Raw genomic sequence first — 25462 nt, 5'->3', positions numbered from 1 at the left:
ACACACAGTTTAAAACAAACATTATTGTCTGTTCTCTTCTAAGGCTTCCAGTGAACTTCAATGCTAGTCCAATTTTAAAGGGGGTTCAGGGTATCAATTTTTTAAAAAATAAAGATTCTCCTTCCTTATCGAATTCAGAAACTTCTCTGGATGTTATCTATGAACTGATAGAGTTATTTCAAATTAATAACAGCTGATGAATTACTAAAGCACTAACTTCATGTGCTCTTGTATATTTCAGATTAAAGAAGCTAATTGATCAAGAAACTGAGTCCCAGGAGAGGAAGGTGCAAGAAAAGGAGAAGAGGATCAAGGCTCTGAAAGAAGAGCTGACAAAGCTGAAGTCTTTTGCTTTGATGGTGGTGGATGAACAACAAAGACTTACAGCTCAGCTTGCCCTTCAAAGACAGACAATCCAAGACCTGACCACAAGGGCAAAGGAAACACATAGTAAACTAGCCCTTGCTGAAGCCAAAGCTCAGGAAGAAGAGCAGAAAGCAACCAGACTAGAAAAAGAACTGCAAACACAGACCACAGCATTTCACCAGAACCAAGACAAAATTATGGCGAAGCTCACCAATGAGGACAGTCAAAATCACCAACTCCAACAAAAGCTGGCAGCACTCAGCCGACAAATTGATGAGTTAGAAGAGACCAACAGGTCTTTAAGAAAAGCTGAAGAGGAGCTGCAAGATATAAAAGAAAAGATCAACAAGGGAGAATATGGAAACACTGGCATCATGGCTGAAGTAGATGAGCTCAGGAAGCGTGTGCTGGATATGGAGGGGAAAGATGAGGAGCTCATAAAAATGGAGGAGCAGTGCAGAGATCTCAATAAGAGGCTTGAGAAAGAGACAGCACAGAGTAAAGACTTCAAACTAGAGGTTGAAAAACTTAGTAAAAGGATTACGGCTCTGGAAAAATTAGAAGATGCTTTAGACAAAAGCAAACAAGAATGCTACTCTCTGAAATGCAATTTAGAAAAAGAAAAGATGACCACAAAGCAGCTGGCTGAAGAACTGGAGAGTTTAAACGCCAGGATCAAAGAGCTAGAAGCCATTGAAAGTCGGCTAGAAAAGACAGAATTCACCCTAAAGGATGATTTAACTAAACTGAAAACATTAACTGTAATGCTTGTAGATGAACGCAAAACAATGAGCGAAAAATTAAAGCAAACTGAAGAAAAGCTACAAACCACTGCCTCTCAGCTCCAGGCAGAGCAAAGTAAAGTGACAACAGTGACTGAGAAGTTAATTGAGGAAACTAAAAGGGCACTCAAGTCCAAAACGGATGCAGAAGAGAAGATATACAGTGTAACCAAGGAGAGAGATGATCTCAGAAATAAACTCAAAGCAGAAGAAGAAAAAGGACATGATCTATTGTCCAAAGTGAATATATTAAAAAACAGGCTTCAATCACTGGAAGCAATTGAGAAAGATTTTGTAAAAAACAAATTAAATCAAGACTCCAGTAAGTACACAACAGCATTACACCAAGAAAACAATAAGATTAAAGAGCTCTCTCAAGAAGTGGAAAGGCTAAAGCTGAAGCTAAAGGATATGAAAGCCATTGAAGATGACCTCATGAAAACAGAAGATGAGTACGAAACCTTAGAACGGAAGTATGCTAGTGAGAGGGACAAGGCTCAATTTCTGTCTGAAGAGCTGGAACATGTTAAAATGGAACTTGCCAAGTACAAGTTAGCAGAAAAGACAGAATCCAGCCATGAGCAAAGGCTTTTCAAGAGGCTGCAAGAAGAAGAGGCCAAGTCAGGCCATCTGTCAAGAGAAGTGGATGCATTAAAAGAGAAAATTCATGAGTACATAGCAACAGAGGACCTAATATGTCACCTCCAGGGAGACTACTCAGTCCTGCAAAAGAAACTAAATCAACAAGAAAACAGGAACAGAGATTTAGGAAGAGAGATTGAAACCCTTACTAAAGAGTTAGAAAGGTATCGGCATTTTAATAAGAGCCTCCGACCTAATCTCAATGGAAGAAGAATCTCTGACCCTCAAGTATTTTCTAAAGAAGTTCAAACAGAAGTAGTAGACAATGAGCCACCAGACTACAAGAGCCTCATCCCTCTAGAACGAGCAGTCATCAATGGTCAGTTATATGAGGAGAGTGAGGACCAAGACGAGGACCCTAATGAGGAATCTGTGCTGTCCTTCAAATGCAATCCATCTACTCCCCTTCCTATGAACAGGAAACTATGGATTCCTTGGATGAAATCGAAGGAGGGTCACCCTCAGAATGGAAAAATACAAACTAAGTCCAATGGCAACTTTGTGCAACCTGGAGATCTAGTCCTAAGTCACACACCTGGGCAGCCTCTTCACATAAAGGTAACTCCAGACCATGTCCAAAATACAGCCACTCTTGAAATCACAAGTCCAACCACAGAGAGTCCTCACTCTTACACCAGCACAGCAGTGATACCAAACTGTGGCACCCCAAAGCAAAGGATTACCATTCTCCAAAATGCCTCCATAACACCAGTGAAGTCCAAAACCTCTACAGAAAGTCTTGTGAACTTGGAGCAAAGTATGCCCCCCGTTACCATGGCAACCTTTGCCAGAGCACAGACCCCAGAGTCCTGTGGTTCTGTAACTCCTGAACGGACAATGTCACCTATTCAGGTTTTGGCTATGGCTGGTTCAGCTAGTTCTCCTCCTGAGCAGGGTCGCTCCCCAGAGCCAATAGAAATCAGTGCCAAGCACGCAATTTTCAGAGTCTCCCCAGATCGGCAGTCATCATGGCAGTTTCAACGTTCAAACAGTAACAGTTCAAGTGTGATAACTACTGAGGATAATAAAATCCACATTCACTTAGGAAGTCCTTACATGCAAGCTGTCGCCAGCCCCGTGAGACCTGCCAGCCCCTCAGCACCCCTGCAGGATAACAGAACTCAAGGCTTAACTAATGGGGCAATAAACAAAACAACCAATAAAGTCACCAGCAGTATTACTATTACACCAACAGCCACACCTCTTCCTCGACAATCACAAATTACAGTAAGTAATATATATAACTGACCACCCTCACCCTCATCTAGTTCATACTGATACTCTTGCAAGGAACTCAGTCCTTTTTTAATCGTCCCTCCAAATTCCCTAAAAGAATGACTAAACATGTACTTTGGGAAGATTTGTGCATGGACTATACAAGAGTAGCTGGAACTAACTACATGTTGCCTGCATAGTCATCGAGTGTGCACTTACTGTATATCTTTTCATTTACATACCTGTATGGAAAATATTTAGTCTGCACTTGTATAAATACATCTTTATGTATTTCATTTTCCATAACTCACTTTAATTTGACTGCAACTTGTCTTGGTGAATTACTTAACATGATAAAACAGTAAATAGTTTGTTACTTTTGTCATTGCTTGCTGAATTTTCATTTGATCATTTTGTTATATATCTGCATGTACAATATCATTTTATTTTCTGTTCATAGTGCCCATCAATTCTTCCTTTAAAAAAACAAGCAGAACCTATTTGTCATTTATAGTTCTTGTTACATATTAGAGAAGGCGAGAGTGGTTCAAATAAATAAAAATTTTATCTCCATGACTTAAAATGAACCAAAGTAATTATGGCAAGCTTAATGCCATTCTTGATATGTATCTTAATATTTCTGGTGTTCAACGGAGGGCTATTAGGAAGTCAGTAAATGTTTACAGATAACAGGATAAAGTAATATTAAATAATTTGTTATTAGTGAGTACATATATAAGCTAATGTTAAAAGCTTGGGAATGTGACAGGAAGCCAGAAAGCACATTTGGAAATACAAGGTTACTTTGACTATCAAGGATTGACTACATTTCTCCAACAGACTGTAATTCCCATAAAGCATATATTACATCTAAATCTGGAGTCAGCCACTATGACATAAACTTCTGGGCACTCTGCTTCAAAACAAAAGTGTCATTCTTGTTCTGTGTTATTTGGTTCCCAAAACAGTTTGGATTACTTCATGTGGGTGCTGCCCTACCCTGCTTGTAAGTAAGGCTACAATCAGAAACATACAATTTATATTTCGGAAAGTCCTCTCAAGAAGCAAATAAAAGCTGCAGATAGTTAGGAGCACAAGTTTTAAGACTTTTTAAAAAATAATCATGCTGTGTGTCAGCAGAGGCCAAGTAATAATGTGATTTCTTCTGTGGGTGTTATGCCATTCCTAGTGTACATGAGAAAACGTAGCCAAGCCTCCTAGACTATGACTGCTCTGAAGACCAGCCTTCAGCAGCCTAGGGATTGAGGGGTTCGGTTCAAGGATTAGTTGAGGTTTAGTTCATGGAGTAAGTGAACTAATCACTCAAATTGGCTTTTCTATCTGAGTGAGTAAAACTTAATTCTCTGGGGGCAGCAAATGGGGCAAAACTTAACTCCCTAGGACTGGCAAAAGAGGGAAACACACACACACACATTTCAAATATGTTAGTATCTCACCTGAGTGCTGAGGAATGGCAAGCCTTCAGCAGGTTAGAGGAAATGAAGAGGAGGTGCAGAGCAGGTGACTACTGAACAGACAGATACATGAGGATTTTTCTAAGGGCCAAAGTTTCGTTCTTCATTTTATTATTCTGTTGTCTGTTCTACTCTATTTTTTTTTCTGTTCTGTTCTTCTACTCAGATGTTTCCCTTCTGTCTCTCTTGATGTCTTCCTTCTAACTAACTTTACTTTTTTCTTTACGGTTTATATACCCCAGCAAAATCTTTCAAGTAGTATAAAAATTACAATGTGGATACATTCTATTTTTTAAGTCGATGATTACAACAAATACAAGTAAAAAAAGCATGATTTCCATATTCCTTACATGATTAAATATTTTACATATTTCGTGTGAAAAACAAATTGTACCAAGAATTCACATACATTTATTTCTAAGCAACTTGTTATAGATTAACAAAGTGTAAGCAAGCAAAGTATTTTTCTCAGTTAGTTCTTTTGCTGGTAGACTGCATTTAGCAAAGAAAGGATCACTTTATTATTTATCTCAAAAGATAAGCTCATAAAGAAAAATCTTAAAAGAAATCTAAACTTTTATATATGAAAAACCACCAGTTAGTTCTACTTTAAATACTCAAGGTACATACATACCCACTTATCATCAGTTTTTATATCAGGAAGCTGAAGGCAGAAATGGGTACAGAGATTTAATCATCACCTTTGATTACCAATCCATTCTAGCAAGAAAGATATGTTAGACAGCAATAGCCAGGTTGTCATTATTCTTATTTTTTGACCTCTGAGTCCCTCACTCAACTATGTGCCTTTCTAAACTTTAAATTGTTCCCCAAGATTTTCTAACTCAAAGCCATTAACAATAACATCTTAACCTAACCTTACTAACAATTCTACATGTGTAAATTCTTTCTAAGGGTGGTGGTTGAATCATTACAATACTTGGAAAAAGTCCATCACTATTATTGTAAGTACCTGTAACACTGCCCAGTGAGGGGCAATAAACTCCCCTGAAAGTTTTCATACAACCCACAGATTATGAGGGATGTGGTGACCACAAAGGCAACAATGAGAGCTATGCTCAATAATAGCATGAGGTCCTCAGGACATATAGTCCTTGGGGCTTTGCCTCTCAAGGCTCACTCGAGTGTGTCTTTGCCAAACATCAAGTCACGTTCTATGAGTTCTAATGCTGCCTGTTGGTCCCCTCACATGGTCCCTAATAGACCCTGTGACACCTAACTCCTAGTAGCCCTTGAGAATGTTCCACATCTCTGAGTGGAGAATATAGCCTTTAAAGGAACATTTTAAATTACAAACCTAGTTCCCAAGTGACATTCTAAAAGGATGACTTCAAAACAGTTAACCAGCATTTCCCCCTTTCCATTTACTTCCCACACTCTTAACTGTTAATTTAGTATACTCAATTTTATTGCCAGTTCCTGATTTTAAATGAAGGTCATCTAGACATTCAGGCACACTGAGAAGATCTTTCAAAAGTAAAAGGTAGCTTCCTTTTCCCTGTAAAATCAATTTTATTTTGCAAAGCAAGGATCTGTTGACAGAAACACTTCCATGGTGATGGACTGCAACACCAAGGCTGTGGGCTTGCATCATCATTAAGTAAATGTGGATGAAAGCTGAGGCTGATGATGAATGAGAAAGCTTCTGTTTAAACACATTTGTCTTGGGAATCGGCAGAGACCCAACTGTATTACAAAATACACGATGGTCTAACTGTTTTCAAAGCTATTTTTAAGTCAAGCTGGGCTAGAACTCTAAAAGAAACTACATAGACCACTGCAGTCCTCAAAGAAGAGCGGCAAGGACTCCTTGTATAGCCACTAATCCAGTGAGGCACATGTGATCTCTAAAGGGTACCAATCAACTAAACACAAATTATAAACAGAAACTAGGAAGAATTCAAGAACAGTCTTCCTAGTTTTGTTACATAAAGGCATAGACAGAAAACTTATTTACAAAGCACTGGAGAAAGAGACAGAGAGGACCAACCAAGGGATTCTTCTCATCATCCATGTGAATGATTTAAGCAATCTGGGGAGGGGGTAACCACTCTTGGTATACTGCAACTAGTAAGAGTTTGAAAGTTCTAGCTGGCCATCAGCCCAACTAGTTACAAGGTTACAAGGATTCCTTTTTTTTTTTTTTTTATGTGATCCATAGCAATCCTTTGCCCTAACAAAAGCCCTATGTGTTCTACAATTACAATGCGCGAATCATCATTTTATCATCTGTTGCTGATCTCAACTATAAACAGGCCTGCTGGGTGGTTAATCGCTATTGACTGCAAATTTGCAGAAACTCTAAGGATTCTTTCTTTTAGGAGTGAACATAAACATCAACATGAACTTTGGTAGCTTCTCAATAGTAAACCAAATGCAGTTTATTAGAAATGTCACTACTTGCTATCTAAAGTTAAAGGGTTCTTTTTCTATAACATTATATATAGATAAAATGAATCCTTGGCTTTAATTTTAAGTTTCTTATACACTGTATGTATCTGTGATAGACATACATTTGTGTGGAGGAGAGAGGAACACAGAGTTTATGTGTGAGATTACATAATTTTCTTTCATTCATTTACTTAGACGTGCCCCCAAACCCAGGAGATTAAAGGAAGTGATGCTGGAAAAGCTTCATATGAAATATGTGGAGGCACAGGGATGCACTACCCCATGAGGGGCTGACTAAAGATTGATCTTTTTGATTTTGATGATCATTTTCTTAATGTTGTGTGTACCAGTGTCTCTGTGTGGATATGGGCATGCAGTGTTCATAACCGAGTCGTCTTCTCAACCCCTAGGTTTACATATATCTGAGAAGCTCTTACTTTCTTACATTGGTCTAAGTCTCTGCTTCAAAACCAAATTTCATCTTACTCAAAAGTCACATTATTTCATTATCTTTTTGAACTGTAGAATTCTGCCACATATTTTAGTAGTTCAGCAAGTTCTTTTTTTCCATTTAAAAGCCATAGCAGTCTTAGCTAGAAGTTTTTGTTGTAGGGGAAGGAGCAAGTAATGGCAAGCTAAATACACTGAGGCGACTGGTGCGCCCACCCCCAGCACTCAGGAGACTGAGGCAGGGGTTCCAGGACAGCTAGGGCTGCATAGCAAGACCTTGTCTCAATCAATCAAACAAACAAAAAATCCAATGAAACAAAAGCAAGCAAAGGCAGAACCTTTCCCAAGATGATGCCACTGTTCTTTATGGGTAAAAATAACATTACCAAGCTGGGCAGTGGTGGCACACACCTTTAATCCCAGCACTCAGGAGGCAGAGGCAGGCGGATCTCTGTGAGTTCGAGGCCAGCCTGGTCTACAAGAGCTAGTAGAAACCCTGCCTCAAAAAACAAAACAAAACAAAAAATCAAAATAACATTACCATCTTTGCTAAAAGAACATCACATTATAAGGAATGCATCTTTACATATATAATAGGATTCCTACATAGGGTAGAAAACCATCAGAAATGTTTAGAAGTGTTTCAGATTTTTTATTTGATTTTTTCCCTAAGAATATTCAAAACACACATTTATGTAAGATATCTTGGATATGGAACCAAAGTCAAAACATGAGATTCTTTTATGTTTCATAGACACCTTATATATAATTAACCTAAAGATAATTTTATACAGTATTTTAAGATAATTTTATACACAAAATTAAGTTGTATAGTATTATGTTTTTCACTTGTAGTATCATATAAGTGCTCAAGGGATTTGTATTTTGGAGCACTTCAGATTTCAAGTTTTCAAATTAGGGATGCTCAGCCTATACCTGTGCAAAATGATATCAGGACTATAGGAATTCTACTTGGAAGGTTCCCATAATTCTCTTTTACAGTACTAGTGATAGACATGAGGTATTCGTGACATCCAAAGAAGAAATGGCAAGAGAAAATATAATTGGACAAAACCACATTTTTTCATTTTGGTGGTATTGGCTATTAAACCCAGGGACTCCTAAATTCAAGACAAGCATTCTGCCACCCTACTACTTTCCAACCACAGCAAACAGTCTTGTGATCCATGTGTAAATAAGTTAAACCAAGATATCCATATGTGATTCCCCTTATGCCAACATTAAGTTCCCCCAGTGCTATCAAACTATGATCTCTAGAAGGAAGTACATGCTAAGCTACTTCTAACAAATCCTCTGCTTAGTTTACAGTATGAAGTTGGAATTTCACAGCTATAGAAATTTCTGTATTGCTACTGGCAAGTGTTCCCTCCACTCTTATTTTACATCTGTCCCAGGAAGTGAGACTATTTTGCCCTCTAGAGGCTAAAATAGAAAGCAGGGTTTTTCTCCAGGTTTTCTTTTTATTCGAAAGGAAAGCTCAATAAAAGCAACTATTTTATTAGGTAGAAATGTTCCCAGTTTCATAACTAGCAAAGTATCAATCCCTGAATCTTGAAGTGAACTGAATCTTTAAGTGGGCAGAAGGGTCTGACACCAACAAGCTGTCTCTTTCTCAAATTCCAGATCCCCAATGTATCTCTATAGCATTTCTTGGGCCCAGAATACACACATAAGAGTGCACTCTGAAGAATCAAAACAAAGCACTACATTTACCTTAGGACCCAGTGAAGCAAACACAAGAAAGACTAGTGCCTTGCTAATAAAGTTCACAAAACTGAAATTCTGTTAAATTGATTTTCATTTAAACACCAAGCCCTTTCCTTTCTCACTGAGGGACCCTGAGAAATAAAGTACTTCTGTATGATCAAATACATCAGAAGCAAGCATCCCGAAAGGCACCTAAAGAATCCTTAGAATCCATCGAGATAAGGGGCTAACACCTCTCAGTATTTTAATAATATGATAATGAATTAACACTGTTCGTGTGGCAGCATTAACAAATCTGTCGGCATTTCCTCAGAACAACAGGCTTTACCCTTAAACTGTCGCAAGAAGCACTCTTGACTAACCCTGGCATTTGTCAGCCATCTCTGAGAAATCCTCTTAATTACAGCCTCATTTTAACATTTCTATTAAAACCATTAGTCAATCTGGAAGGTGAAGGAAGGAAGATTTCTTAGCCAAGAGATTCTGTATGATTATCCTTTGAAGAGTCATCTGAGATAAGCTAGACATAGTGATGCAGGCTGTTTGTTGTTTGTTTAAGAAAGGGTTTCATGTCTAAACTAAAACTGACACTCTGTATTAACAGCTGAAGATGACCTTGAACTGATCTTCTTGCTTTCACTCTTAAGTACTGTAGTTACGGGCATATGGTATCAAACCCAGCTTGTTTTATTTTTCATATATGTCAGTCATGTTTAAGTAAAAACACAATGTATGAGCATAGACCTTAAAGACCCACAAATTCTTCTACATTCTCTGGATAGGTGCAGGTGGGTTTACTAACAGAAAAGTTACTCAAGTGACTCAGTCTTAGCAGTGAGTGGTACCTTTTCCTCAAAGCATCAGATGAACACAAGTGATCAATCCACTGATCATGACAAATGAACATACTGTGCGCCTCCCAGTCAACACTGGGTATTATAAGACTCAGACTCATCCTTTGACAACTTAGTGAGGAAATGTACAAGCACTGAGTGTCACAAACATTTACAAGTAGAAAATGATACGCTGCTACAAATAAACTGGAGATGGAGGACTGCATGGGACTAAGGTCAAATTCTATCTCATGCCTTTTTCAATTAGTTGTAAGGGTCTTGGACAAGTCATTTAACTTCTGTGAAAAAAAGAGATTTAGACTCTAAAATCATGAGTGGCTTTACCTGACAACTTTATTTTCCTTCAGAAAACTGATTTTCATTGGCACATACCAAAACTAGTAGATGACTTCTTACCATTTGTGTTCCTTCTCTAAGAGTCTATTCATCATATAAACCCTAACCCCACCAAAAGAAGGATTATACAGTCTCAGTATTAATCATAGGATGGGTCTGATAATTCTCTGTTGAGGGCAATGGCAGGGGGTGTTCTTTACCATCATAGGATGTTTAGGACCCTCAGGCTTTTATTCATTAGATACCACATAGCATCTCTCCAGAAGAAACAAGAAGTATTTCCAGATGTTCTGCCCCCTTGCTGAAAGTCATTACATCAGAGAGATGAAAGAACTCTATAAGCCAGTTCTGCAATAGCAACAGCTCCAAAGAAGGAACTGTATAAACATTAAGACTGCAGGTTGTAGAAGGCTAGGGCTTCAGGACTAGATCTGAGGAACAGGTGAGGTAAGAACAGGGACTAGACAGTGAGATGGCATAGGATACGAAAACAGAAGAATGTTTCTAAGAGATGCCCACATGGCAGAGATATGGAGCAAGCAGGAGAGGAGAAAGTGTGCAAGCCGAGACAGCTGGGGCTGGGATAAGGTTAAGTAAGGGAACAGATTATAAAGGACTTTGAACACAGAGACAGGAAGTGGTCTTAGAGGGCTTCTGGTTATTAAAGCCATGTATGGGGGGGGTGTGAGAGGGAGTGAGAGAAAATGAGTCCTTTATAAAAAATTTCATTTTATAATAATTCTTAAAAGGGGGATATTCTGTCAATTTTAGAGATAAATTAAAACAGACTTTTGAGGTTTTTTTATTAGTATGTGACAAAGCTGAACTGTCGAAGACAGACCTCTCTCACTGTCCTATTCTCTTTTCATGGCAACAAAAGAAACTACTTCAATTCAGGGCAAAGCAATATAAACTGCAGTCTACTACCTACGGTGATAAGACAAGTTGCCTAACATTATCTACCTCTCTGTTCAGCTTCAGATACATGCCATTCAACCAACAAGCTCAGAGCACCCTTAAACACAGGAAGGGCTCACCAGTCACTGTTCTATATGGATTAAACAGTCACATTTCTGGCAAGTGAAACAGAACCTACCCGGAGAGATCTAGCCCAAAGCTCACTTCTCATAAACATTCAAGATCACTACAGCCAATAGTGACTTAGTTTTCCCTCCAACATTTTCTGAATTCTATAGCTACTGTTAGGTCAGTGAATACTAAATGTGAAAGGCTAAGACCCACAACAAAAGGCAGGTGTGGGAAGGACTACATTTTCTATGAAGCAAGGAAAGACCTCTCACATTCTCATCATCAAGAGAGTTCTCAGAGCACACCAGGGCTGCACACAGAGTCCACTCTCCCCTAACACATGATTATGCAAGCAAAACACACTAACACCAAGCATGAAGAATGGGCTTTGGATGGGCCATCAATGTGTGTGGAGAATTAATATAATCATCAACTTATTATGTGATAGAATTATATAGTTAATATAATTATCATATAACTAAATTATATAATCTTCAATGGTGACAAGCAAAAAAAGCATCAGAAGTGAGTGACTATGATCCGTGAGAGCAGCATTACAACCAAGAACACTGGAATTTAGAAGACAATGAGTGTCTCAATAGCCCAGATAATTACTTCATTTGGGAATGTCCATCAGGGTTCATGGTCTAGTTCATAAAGACAAGAATCATTAACATAGTCTACACTAAATAAGAACCCTGCCTTTTCAAAAGCCTAGACATTTTTCCTAGTTGTATGCCATAAATTAGGAAATTACTTTTTAAGCAATATAATCTTATTAAGGAAAAACTGATGCTCCCATTAGAAAAAAAAAACTGTCCACTTTTCCAGTCAGGGGAAATGTTAGGGTTCAATTCGATCAGTGTTAAATTCTGTTTCTAATTCAGGGTTATAATAAATATAAGCAAAGAAGTTATCCATATCAAAACTGCCACTTCAAATCAAAGTCTTCAAATTGCCCTCCCATGTCTTCCCTCATAACAATTAAAAGTATATAAAGTCCTTTTCAAAACAATCACCCGGGCAGTGGTGGCGCACGCCTTTAATTCCAGCACTTGGGAGGCAGAGGCAGGTGGATTTCTGTGAGTTGGAGACCAGCCTGGTCTACAAGAGCTAGTTCCAGGACAGGCTCCAAAGCTACAGAGAAAACCTATCTCGAAAAACAAAACAAACAAACAAACAAAAAAATTCAATACAACCACCCTCTAAACAACTCAAAATATTCCTCAAGAATTCCTTCCTATTGGTGGTCTTGTTCCTCCCTTTTTAAAGAGGGGAAAAGGGAGAAAAGAACAAGCTACTTCCCTTTCTGTTTTGTCTTTTGATGATGTTTTGCCCAAATATATTGTATCAGATGCTTGTGTCATCTAAAACCAAACACACTAGTGGGCTTTAATCTGAAGAGAAGTTAACTAAAAACTGTTAACAGAGCCACAACAGTTTTCTCCTGTAGGGAGTAAGGGAGAAAGTCATACACAATCATGCTGAGGACATTTCTCAGAGTAACAGTAATAAGCAGCCCATATTTCATAGATATTCTTCTCTGATTATAATAATAATAAAATTCATTACAGAGAATTTGAAAATTTTTGACTGCTTCTGTGAATTCTGATTTTAGCTTCAAAGAAAGCAATGAAAACAGTAGGAAAAACAATGAACGATTACTAGTGGGGTTTGTTTTTGCATCTTTCTTTTATTCTTTTTTTTTTTTTTTTTTTTTGGTGAAACCTATCAACTATGGCCACATTCCAAATCTTCACAGACTGCCAATGAGGAAGGAAATCTGCACAGAGGGGGATATCCTGTCCTTACAGCACACTTTAGTGCCAAGAAGTGGCAAATTCTCTCCAGAGTGCAAGTTTATGTAATCTGTCTGCTTGTCCAGACACAATGGCTAAGGTGGCCAGAAAGGTCACCAGCAGAGAGGGCAAGATTTCCTTTCCTGCAGGCCAATCAGTGCATGGATAATGGTTCAATCACAGCACATTATTCATGTAACGGGAAGAAATGCTTTTTCTTCAGAGGAGGTTTTTTCAGCACTAGTTCATTATCAATAAAGTTTTGTGGCCTTGTAGAAAGATTCAGACATAAGAAGGGCCTCTTAAAAATTTATTTCTAATTCTAAGAAAGGGATGCAGAAGTAGTATTCTGCCTAGACAATGAATGATGGTTTTTTTTCTCTACTAGGGTTCTCTATTAACATCTCCGAAATTTCAATGCTACTAAACAGTTACACACAGAGAGACACAGACACACACAAAGAGACACACCACTTACACTGCCCCTCTTAAGGATTTTTGTCCTGCTTCACTACCTCCCACTTCTCAAGGACAAGTCTTTAGAAGTCTCCACAATATCTAGCACAAAGGGCCTGATTAAGGGCCTTTTGCAATTCTGGAACCAAACCTGCTACTGAAGGAACACTGCCTTCTCACACAATATGATGCCAATACATCACCAAAATGTTCAAAGCACTTAAACACTAATTTCCTTGCGAGAAAAAGAAACATCCCGATTCCAGCTGTCTATGCTGAATGTGCTAGCTCCCTCATCGTCCAATGCTCTGCTGTGTCTTCCAAGGCTTGTTTTCTGTGATGACAGAAAATAACACATGATTCATAAGGAAAGTGGCTAGAGGCTCAGACTGATCAAAACTGAAAACGTCACAAGCACCTTCACTTGTTTTGGTCATGGAGATTCTCATTGCCATTTAAGTGACCTGTGGCAAACAGGGAGTCCTAGAGATTGTTGAGTTTCTTTTTAGAAAGCAATGGACAAAACAAGGTAAAACTCTGAGAACTTAATGAATTTACCTCACAAATACACTTCTTTTTTTTTCCCTATTGTTTTCTAGATAGAGCTTTTGTTCAGTGAACCCATCATTCTTCATACTTGTTATCTGTTCCAAATAGCACCTTTCTGGTTGAACTAAAGATAAAATAAATTTAAAAAATAAAAACAAAAACCATTTTTTTTCCTATGAATGAACTTTCCACCTTGCTTAATCCCCTCCCAGACATGTGCTTTCTGATGGAACCCAGAAGCTCTTGAGTAGAACAGTCACTGTGTGGTCTTAAAAGAGCCACAAAGCAAGAGTCTCTCTTGCAATATGCACTCCAAATTTGGAAAGAAACTTTCTTGGAGCCTTTAAACATAACATTCTATAAAAATGATCCAAGAGATGACACATTTTACAGCTCCGTACTTCATTTACAAAAATGAGTCCAAGTATGAATTTCATACTAGGAAAAAAAGAAAGGAAGGAAGGGAGGGAGGGAGGGAGGGAGAGAGAAAGAGAGAAAGAAAAAAAGAAAAGAAAGGAAGGAAGGAAGGAAGGAAGGAAGGAAGGAAGGAAGGAAGGAAGGAAGGAAGGAAGGAAAGAAGAAACCAAAACCAGCATCAGTCCCTTAAGCTCTACCAAACATAATTGGGGGAATGGCAGCCAAGGCTGTCCTAAAAAATAACTAGTCTTTGCTGCCATCTAGAGGTAAAAAGTGTGTGGTGAAACAGCAAATAAAGCCCAACTTTTGAACTTTAGAGCCTGTGAGTTCTCACCACCTTAGGCAATTTTCTTCACGTTACCTTAGCAGTATTTCATATAAGCTCCACCACTGCTGCAGGATGTCAGGTGGGGACAGAGGCCTGAGGTGTTCATAAAACACACATGCCCTGATCCAACTCCCAGACAAGCATCTTCAGCTCTGACATAGCATCTGGGTATGCCAGGTACCACAAACATCCTACCAAGTGACCACTGGGTCAACTAGACCACTCACTGGACCTTCATAGTGCCAAATTTTTCCTACCTTGCAGGTCAGAGTTCACAGTGAAAGAAAATGTTTACATCTAAAAGAGCCTCAGTCTCAGCAGAGGTCCTCTAAGTGTGATAGGCTGACCACATGCATCAGAGCCAATCACCCTTGAGAATTTATTAAAAGCATGGCTTCCTACACATCCTCACAACGGTTTAAATAGACCCACATCAAGAACTTTCAACATTAAATTGGAAAACTTCTGTAATTCTTGAAAAAGTTAAGGGCATCACAAAAACCTCTTCTGGAAAGGGTGAAACGGGTTTCAACTGTAGCTTTTGCTGTTTGTGGTTCAATGATGTAGATGACATTCACAGAAATGCCCTCATCACTGAGAATTTTCATTTTTCATCTCTTAACAGTTTACTATAGCATCTTTTAATTGTATGATCTTGTAGAAAATGTTGAGGCTAACAAAGAACACTTAGAATACCACTAACCTCAGCAGACCACTAATATCATGGACTCATATTCATCTACAGGCTGAGTACCCCTGATTTGGAAATGAACATGCTATAAACCTAACTTTCTAGTGTCACTACAGTGTCATAAGCAGATAATTCCACACCTGACCTCACATGACATGTAGTGGTTAAACACTGTTACAGTAAAAATAGTGCATAAAGCTACAGTCATTCTATGTACAGTGTAATGTACATCTGAAACATAATGGCTTCTGTGTTTAGATGTGGATCTCATTGTGGATATGTAAATAAGTTCCCAAAGTTCAGACATTCAAAATACTTCTAATCCCTAGGGACAGTCAATCTGCAGTTCTTTCTCGTATACCATATATAAGTATTTAATATGCATGTTTTAACTTTTAAATTCAGTTTCTTAACATCTCTGTGGAAGCATTTCCCTGTAACTTCAAAAGCATTACTATGCAATAACAACACAGTGTTTTTATATAATCATACATTAATTCATTTACCATACCCTCACATTATTAAGAATTGTCTTCTAGTTGGGCAGTGGTGCTGCTTGCCTTTAATCCCAGCACTTGGGAGTCAGAGGCAGGCTGATCTCAGTGAGTTTGAGGCCAGCCTGATCTACAAAAGCTAGTTCCAGGTCACCCAAGACTGTTACACAGAGAAACTCTCTCGGAAAACCAAAGAAAAAAAGTTGTCTATATACACTTGTATCATTCTAATTAATGCTAAAACAACTACGTTTACCTTTATTTTAGTATTTCCTAGAAAAGGTCGCCGAAAGAATGACTAAGTCACATAGTACTTGATACATAGGCTGGCCTTGAACTCACAGAGATCCACCAACCTCTACCTCCTGAGTGCCAGCAAGTACTCTTAAATATTCTTATTCTTTAAGGAAGCATTTTCTCCCTTTAAAAAATTAAAATATAATAGTTCTTAGCAATCTATTTTACTCTGCTAACCTACTGTGTGATCAGTCAGGCTATGTGACTCCTTTCACACTCGGCCTCCACCAATAAGCAAACAGTAGACAACTCTATCTCAAGCCCCTCTCTTCTACACATGTCCCTATGATGAATGAGGAGTTTCTCTATGTGGCAGCAATCTACATTCCCGTCCCACCTCTCATATGCAACCTAATTTGAAGCACTCCATTTTTAAACTGTGTTGGATGTTTTCCTGAATCAAGAAAGAACATTAACAGCAGCATTCCCTCATCCTCATAGCCTACAGCAGTTTCTTGAGGGCCCAGTCAAATGCTGCTTTCCTCCTGAAGCTCTTAGATGCAGTGAACATGAAATCTTCTCTGGAGATCTCATCGCTCTCTGACAATAGTTTGGGACACTGTTCTTGTTTATTTCCCCCAACACTGATCAGCAAGAACTGGTCTTCCTCTGGGTTCACCACTATCATTAAAGAACATATACAAAAGGAGTTTGCAGAAACATTTTCCTAAAATATTTTCCCTTCAAACTAGATTTCCAGAACCTTGTGCTTTCAGAGTCAAACCTCCAAACAAACTACATGCCTTAAAAAAATGACCATTTTCTCCCAATCATATAAATCATATAATAACTACCTTTTATCTTTGTTGTTGCTGCTGTTGTTTGATTCAAGATCAAAGGAGTATGCAAGCAGAGAATTCCAACAAGGATCCCTAAACCCAAATCTACAGGCATCAGTAGACTTTCCTGCAAAATAGCCCTGGGACCGATGGATAAGCCTAGTCACCAAAATGGCTGTGAGAAATTACACATCATAAGAACTGTCACTGCTAACACATTCCTCCACATAGAAGGGAAAAGGTAAGTCATACCTACGTACTGTCTAGAAAGATTCATCTCCAGAAGCATCTGGAAAGCTACACTCACTGAAGGCCAGAGAGGAACGGCCATCTCTCCAGGAAATGGTGAAGAAGCCAACTGACCTACAGCTCACAAGTTGATGGACCTACTAAAGGGCATGCTCAAAGAAGCAGCGCATGTCCAATTTCCAACTCTCCTTACACAGGAGCATATATACACTCACTGGTTCACAACTGCAAACCACTCAATTCCTTATGTCATTTGCAATCTAATTCAACACTGGACTGCAGCATCAGCTCAGGACAAGACTGGATTCACACGATAGCCCAAGAGCTTTTTGTGAACAAAGAAGTAATCTTCATTCTAGAGAACTTTATCACACATATTGGCTAAGACAATTTTTTAAGAGTTTTTAACTTACTCATGAAAGCAGGATGATTTCCACCAAAATTACATAACAATTAAAATCAAACTTTAAGGTTTAAAGCCCATCATCTTTATGACTATGAGAAAGAAAAGTAGTAATTCTTAGCTGTAAGGAAAGAGAAACCACAAAATCAGTAATAACTGATTATATCCGTGGTGTGGTTTACCAAAAATCATGGATGCTAGCATTCAGCCTCCTCTCCCATTTTGATAGCAGATTTTCCCTCCTACCGATGAAGTTATAGAATTGTATTGGCTTGCACGTAAGATAAGACTTTAACACTGTAGTTTTCTATAGTAATCAGAACATATGAGACTTGACGGTCACTACTACTGAGATCTTAGAGGGAAATATAAATCATTGTTTTGGGTACTCAAAAGAAGAGCAACAGTTTTTCATTGCACAGAACACCTTTATTTACATCCCTTCCCTCAATACCACACACAGAACAAAATCCAACAGAGTCAGCAAATGCTTTGGACCAGGAGACCCAGGAGGATGACAATAACAGAATGCTGCTTTCAGTCATCCACAGGCTGTATACAGTACCCTGGCAGTAACAAGCAGTCACTGGTTTTTTGCTTATTTTTTTTTCAAATCTCATTCACTGTGTCACTAAACCAAGAGAAAGGAGTAATTCTAATTCAGTGTGGACACTGGCATAATGACATTTTTAAGATGAGGCATTTTTGAAAACAGATTTCATGCCTTCACAAAGCCTCTGGGCTTGGGGGTGCCACTGATTTCTATGACCCATCAGGGAACACTGGAAGCATGGGCCTGGAAGAAATCCTCCCGACTGAGGACTACACTTCAGCTAGCTTTCTACAATGAGTCCTAAAGCAGAAGTAAAGGAACAGCCATTCCCCATACTCATATGGCTAATCTATTTCAGTGCATACAACCAGGGGCCATTTCATGAAGAGAGGGATGAGGGAAAGAAAGGGAGGAATAGGAGGAGGAACAGGAGGGAGTTGGGCAGCACTGAGCTATGCAAGCTCAAGAGAAATGGTGTACAGCACCAAGCAAGTGGTAGAGGAAGACTGTGGGGAAGATGAATGAGTTACAAGACAGAAACAGAAGTCCAAGTTAAAGGAAAGCCGTAAGTGAATAGAAAAGAAATGACCTATGAATGAAGGTCAGGAAGCTCTGATGCCAAAACCAAGACACACATAGTGTACACAGCAGCATGCCTGAGAAAAGGCAGGCATTTAATACATCTCAAGTAAATTCAAGATGAGGAACAAGCTAGAGAAAGGCCATTCAACAAGACACAGGTGAGAAACTAGGCTTAAGAGACAGCAGTGAAGTATGATCAGGATGGGAAAATAGTTATGCCTGGGTACCATCCCATACTCCTACCACTCTGGAGCAGAATCAGGAGGCAGAAGAGAAAGGCCAGCCTGAGCTGCTATAGAGTCTCAAAAAACAAAACAAAACAAAACAAAACAAAAAACTGCTGAGGCTACAGCTCTGGTAGAGAGAACACTTGTCTAGCATGTACAACGCCACAGGTTCAACTCCCAGCAACACACACACATACACACACACACACACACACACACACACACACACGAAAAATAGGAAGCAACCAATTACGAGCACTGGTTGCTCTTCCAAAGGATTCCCAGCATCCACAGAGCAGCTCACAACCATCTATAATTCCAGTTACAGGGAATTCTGACACACCTTTCTGGTCTTCATGGACACTGCACACATGGTGAGCAAACATATATGAAGGCAAAACACCCACACATATAAGAATAAAATAAAATTAAAAATTTTAACAGGAAAAATAATATATACTATCAACAGTCTCAGAAAAACAAAGTGTCCAGGTAAGTTATATCTCGAAAAGGCACACAAAATGTTGTATGTTGAAGGTTTTAACCTTGTTTTCTCCTCTTGCTGGGACTTTCTCAAGTATGCGTTATGTCTAGATGGCATAAATCATAAGTGAGGAAAAAATAATGCAAGATACTGTTCAAAGTAGTAAAAAGAAAAAATCTAAAATAATTATGGACATTTCTATGATCATCAGCAGTAGTCCACCTTGAAATGGTAATCAAGTCCTCTCATTAAGAAAAAAGTATCACAAAATGTTCCATTTTAACCAAAGAACTACCAATCACAACACAGGCTTACTCCAAACACTATCTAAGGCATAATATGTAATGCAACTGAGAACTGAATATGACTTGAATTTCTACAACACAGTGTTTGACATATTAAGCAAGTGAAATAAAGAATCCTGTCACCCAAGCATAACCCTGCAAAAGAAATGTGCCCATTATGGGGGGGGGGTGAAAAGTACCTAAGAGAAGCTATCCTACACAGAAGTTGGGGGGGGGGGCTTCCTAGGAAGAATGTGTTTAACAGGAGTGAAAGGGACTGAGAGGTAACAAGGGTGAAAATGGACAAAATTCACCATGTACATATGTGAGGTTGTCAGAATTTGTGAAATTCCAAAAAGAAAATGTCCTATAATTTTAGAGTGTGATTAAATTTTTAAAAACAGATAAAAATCCAAGTGAATAAAAATAACAAAACTCCTAAAAAAAATGCCAGTTTTATGCCAAGAGTCCTACTTGTCCTTTGTTTACTCTTCTTTGGTGATCTCTGGATTACTAGTCTAACTTTTTGAAATCATGAATACTTTCAATCAGAATATAACTGGTCTAGTATCTAACAGAACTGTGGACTGAATCCTAGGGTAACTAATAAAAAACAGCTTTTTTCTGGGATATATTTTAAATTCCTTCCAGAGAAATATATAATACCCTGAGTTTGGGATGGAAGCAACATATTCAAGCTGTGTAAGCTAAAATTCTATTATCTCACCTCATTTGACAGGCAGGCTAAGAATAACTGTGGTAATTATAAATGCTGAAAGAAATCAAAACAAGACTATTTTATGACAAGAAAATTACATAATACTCAAATTTCATTGCTTATAAAGTTTTATTAGAACACAGTTACACTCATTTATTTACAAATTTATTGTCTACTTTTACACTAAAATATCAAGGCTGAGTAGTTTAAAAATGATTATTGGATCTGTAAAAGCTTAGCATTTGTAGGAGTAGATTTCTACTACATAAACAAATACAAACAAAAAAGAAGTTAGCTAACTACAGGGCTAGTCCGACCTAGGCTAGCAAGAAACCCAGGAACAGAACACTAAACCACTCTATCATAATCTAATTTCTCAAAGTAACACTTGCAATTCAAGAATTCAATCTAGCATTCTATGAAAGCTGGTGAAAATGAGAAAACTACATTTCAAGATGTTCATGAAACGTTTAGAGGACTGCATAACATTTAAGTATTCAATGTCAGATCATTAGATCAAGAACAGGTCAAAGGGAGGGCGGGGTGGCACATGCTGTAATAATACCTGCAATGGACAAGCTAGAGCAAAAAAGTCTAGTTCAAAGCAGTAGGATTTCTAATTCAAGGCCAACCTGGGATAGATAGTGAAGACCTTTCTCAAAACAAAGTCAAAACCAATACAAAACCTCTAAGGATTTGTATTACTGAATAATGTTATGCATTACTGTTAAACACAAAAGAGGAAATGAAAGACCTTCTACATTTATGAGCGGTATTTTTTATGAAACTCATGGATACCTAGCAAAATAATATCAGGAAAGTATGTATGTATGATTTGGAGAAAGACTTGTACATCTGTACTTTCAAACTTTCATAAGCTGTTGTCAAGAATCATTCAGTTTAGTATTTGTGAGAATTGTGGGGATTCTATAAAGTCTCCTATGCTCTTTGACTGTCCACCTAGTAGTTTTCAAGGACAGAACAAGACTGAAAATGTAGCCTCTTTTTCTTTACTTCCTTGTGTTTAAAAATGAACCCTGAATTGTGCCCTCAAATATTCATTCTATCATGTTATTTGTAGAGCTGAAATCAATAAATAATCTTGAAAACATTGTGCTCTGAAGTTGGTTCTCTATGAGTGAAATATCCCAAGCCTAATTGCACAGCTCAGACAATGTTTCACAATATGTACAATACTTCTACATTGAATTATACTGTAAAAGTCTAACTTTGGGGAGAAAAATAAAGGTAAATAACAAGGTAATAAATAGCTATTCAGAGATTCTGTGTTCCCCCAACAAATCATTCCAGAAGAAATTTAGCATCAATTAAGCAACACAGTTTGAAGAATACTTACAAAGTTCATGTCAGTAATCACTAACAAAGAATCACTCCGTTCATTCTAGGTTACAGAGGCTGTTCCCTGCATAAATTACAGTCTCATTTACAAAGCAGGAGTCTATTTATTGTCCCCTTTCTACAATTTATAACACTTAATCCAGGAGAGCATGGAAGTGAGTACTTCTAACCCTAGCACTCTAGAGGCCAAAGCAGGAAGATTTCAGGCCAGCAATCTGGTCTACATAGTAAGATCCTGGCTTAAAAAATAGTAAAACAAATTTAATGAAGGATAGTTAAGACATTATTGTAAGGCACAGGATTTTGGCAAGTCTTCCATGTAATCGAGCATCTTCAGAGGTATAAGGTCTTTAGGCAAGATATGGCTATAAAGGATGGGGAAAGCCAAGTTGGGCTTACATGGAGCTACCTTCCAGTGCCAGGAGACAGTGATTTAACAACAGCAGACAGTGCTAAAGGACCTGCCGATCAGAAGAGCACCCACAGAGCTGATCTAGGCTAACCAGGAGCTGCTTCTCAGGGAGGAGATGTCTGAACTGACTTTCTATGTAAAGAGCTCGTCACTAAAATTGGAGGGCAGCATGGTACAGCCACCTCAAGGAACTGAGACAAAAGGAATGGAGTCTGTCGGGCAATAAAGGGGTGGCCAGTGTTGTTGAGCCACTGTCAACAGTGAAAAAACTAGCCATGGCAATGAGATTTATTGTGTGCTGACAACGCTTTGGGGGCTTTTAACCAGTTTTCTGATCTGACTTCTCTGGTAGCTGAGGGACAAACAATGGTGAACCAAAAATGGTTCTCTATTTTGAACTTACCACAGTGGGTTAATACAAATTAGAACAACAGAATATACGTCAATGGGGAAAATGCAAAGAAAGATTTGGGGTAACTTCTGGAGGGAGACACAACAGGACTTGGAGATGTAGGACCATTAGGGAAACAAACACATCACAAAAGCTTTTGTGAAACTGATGGATTGTGGGAACTGAAATATGGAAGTGTGGAGACAAGGCATATTTACATCACTTACACTTGACATTCATATTAAATAACAAATTCTTCAGAAACCATCCAGTTGTTTGAGATTTGAGTATAAATCGCCTATGAGGATTACATCTCAATTACTAACAGAAAGATGTTTCTCAAAGTATACAGGCAAAACAGTCTGAATAAAATCAGACAGAGAGTCAACAGACACAATTCGATAACAATGTGCATAATGCATACAAATTATATACCTTTAAAAATCAATAGTGGGTTGTTTACTTAGAGATTCTTACCTTTGATCATAAGAATAATTACCACAAAAAATATAAGAGTATAGACTGATTTCAGATCATTTGAATATGAACAAAAGCTACCTCACTCTACAAAAGAATCCCACGCTAATCACTTAGCATCTCAGTGCTTCTGTTTTGTCATGTATAAAATAAGGAAGACAGTAACTACTTCTTGGCAGACTTGAGGAGATCAAACAATAAGCTAGCATAATTTATAAAGCGGTCACAATAATACATGACATAATAAGTAGGCTGAGACAGGAGAATTAAGAGTTTAAGGCTAGTATGGACTACATAAGGAAAGTTCCATCTCAGAAAGGGGAGGAAAGAAACGGAAATAATTTAGCACATAGTAAGAGAGACCCGGTCAGTCATCCTCATCAGCTTAAACCATGAAACCCAATATAGACAAGTTCAACAGAACTACCATATACAAGCTTCAGCAATGCCAGGGTATAAATTTCATTAAAAAAAAAACCTCAACAAATGAAAAGCGGCATTACTACCCACGGACTCCTGATATTTCTGAACATTACCGTTTTCCTGTAACATATATGGTTAGAGGTGGCACCAAAGACTCAAAATGTGCTGCTGAATCATAAGAAAAGTACTCTTCAAAAGGTGTAGAGACAGTGCTGTGCATTACTAAGAACGAGCTATTTTTATTCAACTTTACTTTACAGTTAGCTTCTCACTGTAGTTTGGTGCCTGCTATTTTACATCTTCAGTCCGGCCTCAAACCTGGGATCTAGACTGCCATACTCCACTGGACTGACTTGGCTTTTTCTCTTAAATCACAGAATCCATGCTGTAACTTTCAGTTTCACCCTGAGAAATCTCCTCAACTTGTCAATCCCACCAGTGTCTATCATGTGACGGTTCTGAGGTCAAAGTAAATGGATATCTAACTTTGATGTTATCCTCAAAATACAGATACAGACCTTGTAACCTTGGAGGGTGACTTGAGACAGCAACAAAACCAGGAATTACTGCATACTAAATCTTATAGAACTTGAAATATTCAGATCCACTCTGGGGCCTTGTTATTTAATACGACTTGACTTTTAAATAAAATGCCTACTGCTTCCAGAAGGGTGCACATGGGGCAGCATGAGAAAAATTGTTAGAGCCGTGTTAATTAAATGCTTTGGAAAATAGTTTTGTTTCTGTCACAACTAGCTAAGTGAATTTGCTAATGAATATCTTTAGATCACGTTCCTTATCTGTAAAACAGCAGAGTTCAAAAAAGAGACCTTTATTTAAGCCCCCTGTTGCCCCAAACTACATGTTATAAAGAACTCATTATATTAATATTGTGGGCATGTACTATGCGGCAAGCATTGTACTGAGCTATACAGCTTTAAATTATCTTCATAACAATTTTTGAAGACATTAGCACTACTTTTTCTACAAATAAGGAAAGGGGGAATGTGTTGTCAGTAACAGCAGAGTCTCTGCCTTGAATTCCAACCGTCTGAACCTAGTTCAGGAATTACTGGTGACCACTACGCAACACTGCCTCTTTGTACAAAAACGTTCCACGTAGTTTCAAGGAAAAAGTTAAGTAAATGAAAATGAGAGCTTGGGAAGGGACCCCTCCACACTGGCAGACGACGAGCGGGTCCCTCTCGTTTCACTTGGGACAGGCTCTCCCTCCCCTGTGCCCGCGGTGACTGATGCTCCCTGAGCCCCACGCCCCTCCTCCGGGCAGCCCACCGCGACTGCCACGCGCGGACAGGGGGCTGAGGCGAGGACCTGGCGCGGAGGCAACGTGGGAGGCAGGCGGGCGGGCGGGTACCTGGGCTGCTGGTGGTGGCCGGCTGGTTCTCCCACCACAAGTCTCCCAGATCGTCTGCCATCTCCGCGGGACCCGACGCGAGCTGACAACCAGGTGAAACAGGCCGGCTGCTGCAATCCGCTCAGCCTCAGAGCCGGCGACAGCGACGCCGCACGCTGAGATACCACAGAACGCCGTCGCCCGCGCCCAGTGGAGATGACGTCACATGCACCACGCCCTCCAGCTGCGGGAGCCGAGGTTGTCGCCGTTTCCACACAGGTTCGGCGTGCTCAAGAGCGATCTAGAATCACCGAGTAAATTCTGCAAATGATAGAAACTAGCCAAGACACAGAGCCAGAAGTTTATCCTCTGTTTTGATTGTTTTTGAAAATATATTTAAGAATTTTGTTTTGAATTATGACGGAAAAGACTGTGTCGAAAGTGTAA

General features: G+C 38.8%; 2 protein-coding genes across 5 annotated transcripts in view; one reads left to right on the top strand and one right to left on the bottom strand.

The window, feature by feature from the left end:
- The window catches only part of Filip1l (filamin A interacting protein 1 like), a 91005-nt gene extending 69294 nt beyond the window's left edge, over positions 1–21711 (top strand). For 3 of the 4 annotated variants that reach the window (XM_085685649.2, XM_048422364.3, XM_048422363.3), the window contains one exon: positions 242–3390. In XM_085685649.2, coding sequence (XP_085541775.2) covers positions 242–3038 — 2797 coding nt within the window. In that variant the 3' untranslated portion in view covers positions 3039–3390. Of the gene's footprint in view, positions 1–241; positions 3391–17152 lie in introns of those variants that run through there. The other variant, XM_048422365.3, reaches the window with a different exon arrangement.
- Cmss1 (cms1 ribosomal small subunit homolog) overlaps positions 1–25227 on the bottom strand; it is a 294743-nt gene extending 269516 nt beyond the window's left edge. The window contains exon 1 of the mRNA XM_048422369.3: positions 25037–25227. Within this exon, the coding sequence (XP_048278326.2) occupies positions 25037–25097 (61 nt within the window). The 5' untranslated portion in view covers positions 25098–25227. The remainder of the gene's footprint in view (positions 1–25036) is intronic.
- Between the last annotated feature and the right edge of the window lie 235 nt (positions 25228–25462).

This window comes from Myodes glareolus, chromosome 2, assembly GCF_982192425.1.
Source record: "Myodes glareolus chromosome 2, mMyoGla1.1, whole genome shotgun sequence".
NCBI classification, from domain to species: Eukaryota; Metazoa; Chordata; class Mammalia; order Rodentia; family Cricetidae; genus Myodes; species Myodes glareolus.
The sequence above is the reverse complement of the archived record's forward strand: the minus strand, read 5'-3'. Positions and strand labels throughout refer to the sequence as shown.